Source organism: Physella acuta, unplaced genomic scaffold, assembly GCF_028476545.2.
Source record: "Physella acuta isolate Inbredline_101_S28 unplaced genomic scaffold, ASM2847654v3 ptg000594l, whole genome shotgun sequence".
In the NCBI taxonomy this organism is placed as follows: Eukaryota; Metazoa; Mollusca; class Gastropoda; family Physidae; genus Physella; species Physella acuta.
Window position 1 is genome coordinate 31957 of NW_026732113.1, and position 8030 is coordinate 39986.

Here is an 8030-nt window from a genome sequence, read left to right on the forward strand (position 1 = left end):
TCCAATTTCTCTGAATTGTTCAATTCACTTTATAGAATTAAAATTTAGAATCTTTAAGTGTTTATTATTTGATAGTTATGTTATTAAGTTATATACAAACAGTAAAAACAAATCACATTATATTTATGCTAAATGTTTTTATGAGCCATATTATAAGAATTTATCTTGTGTATAACACATCTTGAATTGCCTAAACATGAATAAGGAATGAAAGGGAAATCTTATCAATATTGCTGTTTGGTCTACGCATATTTTTCATATATATTATAACACCCTACTGCTATTTAATTAACAAAGAGTTATATTAAGTCTAATCAATAATGAATTTCATTTGTCTCACTTTATTATAAAGGGGCGTTATGTGGGATGGTGTCGTGGGGGTGGGGGTGGGGGGGTGGGGGAGGTGTAGCGTTATGTGGGATGGTGTCGTTGGGGGTGGGGGGAGGTGCAGCGTTATGTGGGATGGTGTCGTGGGGGGTGTAGCTTTATGTGGGATGGTGTCGTGGGGGGTGTAGCTTTATGTGGGATGGTGTCGAGGGGGGAGGTGTAGCTTTATGTGGGATGGTGTCGTGGGGGGGAGGTGTAGCTTTATGTGGGATGGTGTCGTGGGGGGTGGGGGGAGGTGCAGTGTTATGTGGGATGGTGTCGTGGGGGGTGGGGGAGGGGGGGTGGGGGAGGTGTAGCGTTATGTGGGATGGTGTCATTAATACAGTTTTACTTGCATCGTCTGTGTCTATCGTGTGTGATGTATAAGAATACTTATTGTCTTTAATGGCGAATGTGTGCAATATAAAGTTTGCTCAATTTTTATTGTCTTTGAGTTTTTAGAAAAACTAGACTACCCGTTAGCACTAGATAACTGTGGGTTTCGGGGGTCATCCATAAATGACATCACGTCTGTCACTTATCATCACAAAACAACCAGACTCTACATTCAAAAAGGCGTCACACCTCAGACGTTTTTGTCTTTTAAAAACACTGACTTCGTCTAAGCATGGGTCTGACAACATAATCTTTTCATATGCTGAGGTCACAAAAACAGTTCAACTCTACTTCACCTGCCCAGTGTCCTCCCAACTCAGACATGTTTTAGTTCAACTCTACTTCACCTGCCCAGTGTCCTCCCAACTCAGACATGTTTTTCTCTGTGAAAATACAGATTTTGGCTGAGCGTGGGGCTGACCACAGTATCTCTTCATATGCTGTCGTCACAGGTGAACTTTACACCTACCCAACACTACTTCACCTGCCCAGCGTTCCGCCAAGTCTCAGACAACATGTTTTATCTTTTAAAAAAATAAGATTCTTGTAACACATATGGTTACCAGCCCGGGGAGGGAAAAATATGACGTTTTAATTCATTGAGTTGCAGCCCCTGTGGGGTCGTGGCCCTGTTGACTTAGTGTTTTTTCCGTGCTTTTGTGAGCGATGTTACCTGTGTCCCATGTCATGTGACATGGGACTGTGGGTAGTTTCATGCCTAGCCGTGTCAGTCACACGCAAGGCTGCTGTCTGTGGACACGGTGACCAAGATGTAGACCTAATGAAGGTAGTTATATAGATTATGTTTGTTAAAATACTTATTTGTGTATTCCTGCTAGTGCTGCATGTGCACACTAGTTAGGGTGAGTATTAATATAAGTATTTATTTGTAGTACTACGTATTGGTACTTGTTGGCAGTACTGAGTACTGGCCAAAACATATTTTATTGTACCCGTGTATATTGTAGCCTACACGTGGTGTTGTCGTGAATGTAACTTTTTATTTACATTTGTTTTAGGGCTACAGTTTTTGTTTGTTTTCTTGGTTTCCTGTTGCTCCAGTATTTTCTCTTTGAAATCGTCGTACTACTGTGTTGCATCGCTGTCATGGCTCGATGCTGTGAATAAAGGAGTACTTGACAACAACTGTCGGTGTCGGTGTGTTCTTAATCTCAGGGTCAGCCCGTTTTTAACCACAACACCTCAGTGGGTAAAAGCATCCCCACTGAGTGAGGGTTACATTCTGACCGAGCATGGCTCTGAACACACTATCCACGTTATATACTGAGGACAAAGAAGTTAATAACTTATATATTTTACTTCTAAGTGGCGCAACAATCTACGCGAATCAGCCCTAGAATTAGATCTAGAATTATTTGAAATTAAATGTATTGTATAATAAAATAAAAAGAAGTGTTAAAACATTGAAAATAGTGTTGAAACCAGTAGCGTACGCAGTGGGGGGGGGGGGGGGGCAGGAGGAGCGGCCGCTCCCCCTCTGGCCATTTTCAGCAAAGTGGCGCCTTTTTGGAAACTTTTTAAACTCAAAGTTTTAAAACAATGATATATGTTAAAAAATATTTTTTGGTCGGCACATCTATGCAAATCACAAGATTTCTTTTCATGCAGCAATTAAGCATTATTGTACTAGTCTAGTAGTGTCTACGTTTACAACACGTATTAACAGCTGCATCAATTTGCCATTCTAAAAATAACCATTACGATGCATTGCAATGTTTTAAAAACCTCTACGGGTAGTATCACTGGCAAGTGGGGTGTTAAGTTTAAGGCAACATTATAATGTATTTGCTTACGAATAATTGAATTAGAAAATGTTATACATAAAACTTCACACATAATTACTTTATATATACAGTTCGAATCGTGTGATTTAATTTTTTTTTAAATTACAATACAGAAACAAATACAACTGATGTGGCACCTCGATTTAAATTTACGTATGAGCAAACTGTGTAGTGGTGGGGAAATTCTGACAAGGTCAACAACGTCATCACGATGAAGTAGTAGTATTCTTACAGTTAGGGTGATAGTGATTACGATTACAAATTATATAAAACAGTTACAACCCCCCTCCCTCATGGACCCCTCTGTGAAAAAAAAATATTGTCATAATACCACTGCTACTTATTTAAATCTATTTCTGTAATATATATTGCTCTAATATATATTTGTGTAATGTATATGTATGTTTAGAACAGTCATCTAAAAACTGACGCTATGTTCACTCTGAGTTGGTTATCCCCCCCCCCCCCCCCCCTCCCCCCACACACACACCTCACCACCACAATTGTGTAGAGCGACATTAATGTCACACCTAGGTATACACTGGGTTAGATAATTGACCTAAAGTGACCGGACAGTGGTGAATGAAGTCGAACCCACCCCCCCCCCAACCCACCCAGAACTGTTCTGTTAAGAACATGTAGAAAAACGCGTAATAATGTACCAAAGTACCATGCCGCCAGAAAATTAGCATTTTAAACGTAAAACTCTTTGAATATTGTTTTTTGCAATTACCAGTAAAAAGGTGTGTGAGCAATACAGTGATCTAAACCATACCTATCACCAGTGGCGTAGCGAGGTAGGGTGTAACCCGGTGCGGCACTTAATGGTGTCACCCCCCCGAGGCGTAGCTACCCTTCCCGGGGACAAATTTTCGATTTGCACCCCCCCTCAAACTTTCGATTTGCAGCCCCCCCCCCCCCCCCAAGTTTTCGATTTGCCACCCCCCCCCCCTCAAACTTTTCGATTTACACACCCCCCCCCCCCTCAAGTTTTTCTCTATATATTTTGCTATTTTTTGCACCCCCCGCACCCCCCGCCCCCCCCCCCCCCGCCCCACCCCCCGCCCCGCTATGCCTCGGCCTATCACTATGTTAAAAAATGATCTTTAAAGAACACAAAGAATACATGATGTGATCTAAAAGACCAATATTTAGTTAAATGTAGGCTGTTATTCCGAATGTTTTTGTATAGTGTCGAAAAGCGTGGTTTTATACCAACTCTGATTTTAAAAACTTTCATTATGCTGTAATACTTTAGCAATTATGATGACGATATATTAAATTCTGATTATAGACAAAAACATTTTGTAAACACGAATAGTGTTAAACAATTTTATTATATTCTAAAGTAATTATTTATTTGTTTTGACATTTATAATTAAATGTGTAGATATATACATATTTATATTAAGAGAGTGATTATTTCCCCCTTTTTCACTTGTCTTAAATAATTTCCCAGGAATTATTATGTAAGAATTTTTTTTTTTACAAGAATTACAAAACAGATTGTGTTACTTTCATTGTTTTTGGTTGTAGTGTGTATATATATATATAATATATATATATATATATATATATATATATATATATATTTGTTAGATTGATACAATTTTTGTTTTGTCGGCCTACATTGAGGTTTTTTCTTTTATATATATATATATATAGTATATATATATATATATATATATAATATATATATTATATATATATATATATAATACGCGTATATAGAACGTGTTAAAAATACTGCGCCTTTTTTGCTCTTTTCGCTCCCCCTACAATGAAAACCTGGATACGCCTCTGGTTGAAACGTAATAAAAATAGCAAACGGACGTATTGTTAAATATATAGCCGACAGAAAATTAGTTTAAGAACGCGTTAAACATCTGAATCGGCAACTAAATCTTGGATTGAAGTCGCCATTTATTGTACTAAAATGTAAACAATTCATGTGACGTCACTATTCCCAAAAAGTAAAGTCAATGTTTTAAACTTTTAAAATTAATGTGGTTAATCTACCTACGAATAAATCAATAAGTTAATTAACGTATTTAAATAAATTTGTGATTAACAGTCTTTCTGAATATAAAAATTGTTCTCTACCTACATACTATTTTACAGGTCTATACATATGGCAGATTCTCTCCAGTAGTAAATCAGACAAATAAATAAATATTCAAGCATGATAAACAAAGTTGAGTTTTTAGTAGTATAGAGATAGATAAGTCGAGTGCAATGCAATACATATAGTGAAAGCACGTTAAATAAAAGATATTAAGAAGCTAATAAAGTCAAGGGTGATAAAGTGTCGAATTTCATTTACAAATAGATTTTATATTATCTTAACACACAAAAAAATGCTTTAATTTTAAACTTTAATGCCACATTTTGCCAGTTATGTAATTTTTTAACTTGAAATTATCTTTAAGTTTGAAAATTGTATTTTTTCTTTAAAATTGTATTTGTCTGATTTTATTATTGGTGCCCTCCCTTATTTAATTTCCAACGCAACATGGGAGACTATAAATGATTAAACAGCATTATATTTTATAACGTTTGATTGGTTAGCGTTGTTTACAATACTCGTCATTTTGTCTGTATATAATATACGTCCGCAATATACTATTTGCTTTGACGATTTCTGTTTGTGATAAGACGTAAATAAATAAATAAATATGTTGATTTTCACTCTAAAAATTATTACGTTTCGCTGTTAAAAACGATAGTTGCTTGAAATGAGGACACCGTCAACCAAATCAAAGACATTTAAAATGGATTAAAAATCATAACTATATCCCGAGTTCCCATCCCCTGTTGTTTTATATAAGAATATTCCAGAAAGTTTAGGGGAGATCACTCCCGGTTTATTACCTAAGTTTGCCATTAATAGTGTAAAAACAGCTGGCTGCGGATGGAAAGCGTGAACGTATCATTGTTTACTTGGTTTTATTGTTGATTCAATAGTCTAAGTAAAAGGTGGTTGAAAGCGTCGTAAAGCTCAATCGTATCGTGTTAACTTTTTTAATAAACAAAGTGGGAAAAAAACATGCAAATTCAACATTTAAGAATGCCTTTAATAAAAAGTAATTATAAAACTTCAAAATACAATTGTGAGAAAACAAATGCTTATAAGTAGCACTTATTTTATTACATTATTATATTTGTAAAAAAAAATTAATATTTTTTTTAAACGAATATGAAACATTTGTTAATAAATATCATAAAGACATAATGTGTTAAATAATTCAAAAGCTGTAAAACCAGCATTAGCAGCATGCCCTTTGATATTCAAAGTGTTAAAATTTGAAACACCCACACAAAAATAATAGTAAAATGGAGACCAATAATTATTTTTTTTAAATCAGCTCGCTGGTACAGACAGTATATATATATATATATATATATATATATATATATATATATATATATATATATATATATATATATATATATATATATATATATATACAAGGTAAACAAAATTAATCATCGTCAAATAAATGAGTATTTTAAATAAGGACTTCAATTTATACTTACATATACTATATGTATTTATATTCTATTTGTGTGTAAAAAAAAACTATATGTTTAGCATAGTTAGACATTTAGTAGTAATAGCTATTCTCTCTAAGGAAAGCTGGTTGATATTATGAGAGGAGCTACATTAGAACATGTACAAAAAATTCGCCAGTACTTGATCAAATTAAAGTGATTTGGAACTTCTAGTTTTTCCTCTTCAGCTGGGTTGATTAGCGATCGAGTTTCAACAATTATAAGTTTCTTTTTGTAAGTGAACGCGCCATGCAGCACTTTTTTGCCAGTCCAAAGTTTAGCAATGTGTTCAAATTGGATGCTTCTACTGTCGTGTAAACAAAGAACCAAACACAAACTGCCATTTGCCTGTAAAGTGTAGTTGTTTGTACCATTCTTGAAACTAATTAAATTTTCTGCTGGTCCAGCAAGATTGTCTAGTCTGGTCCAAACTTTGGATACAATATCAAATTTATGAACGGCTGTCTCCTCTAACCCGTTTTGCGTTTCGGAACAAAATAACAAAAAGTTGTTTTCTAGAGCAATTACATGTGTAACTTTAATATCTTCTACAAACTTTGTGAGAATACGTAAATGATCTGGATCGTCTTTTGGTTTTATTTTGTAAATTTCTTGGGCATCTTTGTTTAAAATGTAAACACAATCTCTACGTGAAAAAAATAACAAGTTGTGACATTTCAGTCTCGTCACAAAATTCCATTTGTTTTCACTGAAAAAATGTAAATAAAATTCTCCGTTGAGGTTGAGGTGACATCTTTGTCTACCTACAGCATACAGTTCTCCATTAACTGTGGTTAAATGAACATCTTCACGCAACCAAAAGCTATCTGAGATTGTATAAATCTTCTCTTCGATTGCACTTAAAAATTTAAAATGCCCCTTTCCTTCAGCGAATACTCCACCATGTCTGTATTCACTACACGTTCTATGTAGAGCAACAGATGGCCAATGACTTTGTCTCAGATCTTGAACGTGATATAATAAAGCATCGACAATTATGTCACTTGAATCTTTATTTTCAGATATTAAGTCCATCTTGTATACATGAGACAAAAGTGAAGGACTTACAAGATAGATCCTGATCTTTTTTAATAGACCTGTTAGTTTTTCCTTTCTCAAAGCTATTTCATTTTTTACAAAGTCGACTGTAACACTAGAATCTAGCATCATATAGTTAACGTTGTTTGAATCTTTAGCATTCAATGTACATTTACTTTCTTTTAACTCAGCTGTCATTATCTGAACAAAATTGACCCATCGTATCACTGCTTCAAGAACTAAATCTTCTTTGCTCACTACTAGATCTTGACATTTTATCAAATTCCTTAGTTCCTCAAAAGACAGTTGAAGAAATGTTGATGTCAGAGAAATTTGTTCAAAGTTTTTTATCATGAATTTCTGGAGGTGTTCAAGAACGTTTTCTGAATCTAAAAGTTTAGCATTTGTGTAAATCTGTTCCCACGTATCCATCGCAACCGTTTCAATGGCGAAGTCCTCACACAACTTGACCATGAAAGCGATCTGCAGCATGTGAACTGCTCGCCAAACATCGAGCAGGTTTTGGGAAGTTAAAATATCTACACCCGTGTACAATGTCCTCAGAATTAACGTAAACACGTCACAGGAAACGTCGTGTAGAACCACACAGTTCTCGGTGACTTCTCGCATGCCTGAACGAAAAAGTGCTTGAAAAAAATCCGAACATGCGGCTAGGATCAGGCGATGACATTTGATTGTTTCGTCTTCGATTTTGACAGTAAAATCAAACAACATTTTATCTGTCCACATGTGTTCTAGACCCTTAACAATGTGTGTGCACATTTCAGAAGTAGTCATGATGTTAGCTGACCTTTAATAAATATTAAATTATTATATATATATATATTTAATTATATATATATATATAGGCCT

At 35.0% G+C, this 8030-nt stretch overlaps 1 protein-coding gene across 1 annotated transcript; it reads right to left on the minus strand.

The window, feature by feature from the left end:
- Positions 1-6194: 6194 nt before the first annotated feature.
- Positions 6195-7787, minus strand: LOC131947453 (kelch-like protein 9). Its single transcript, XM_059308671.1, has 2 exons — positions 6888-7787; positions 6195-6467 (listed from the first exon to the last, which is right to left on the minus strand). Exons 1-2 carry the CDS (start codon positions 7785-7787, stop codon positions 6195-6197), a joined length of 1173 nt encoding a protein of 390 aa, XP_059164654.1.
- Between the last annotated feature and the right edge of the window lie 243 nt (positions 7788-8030).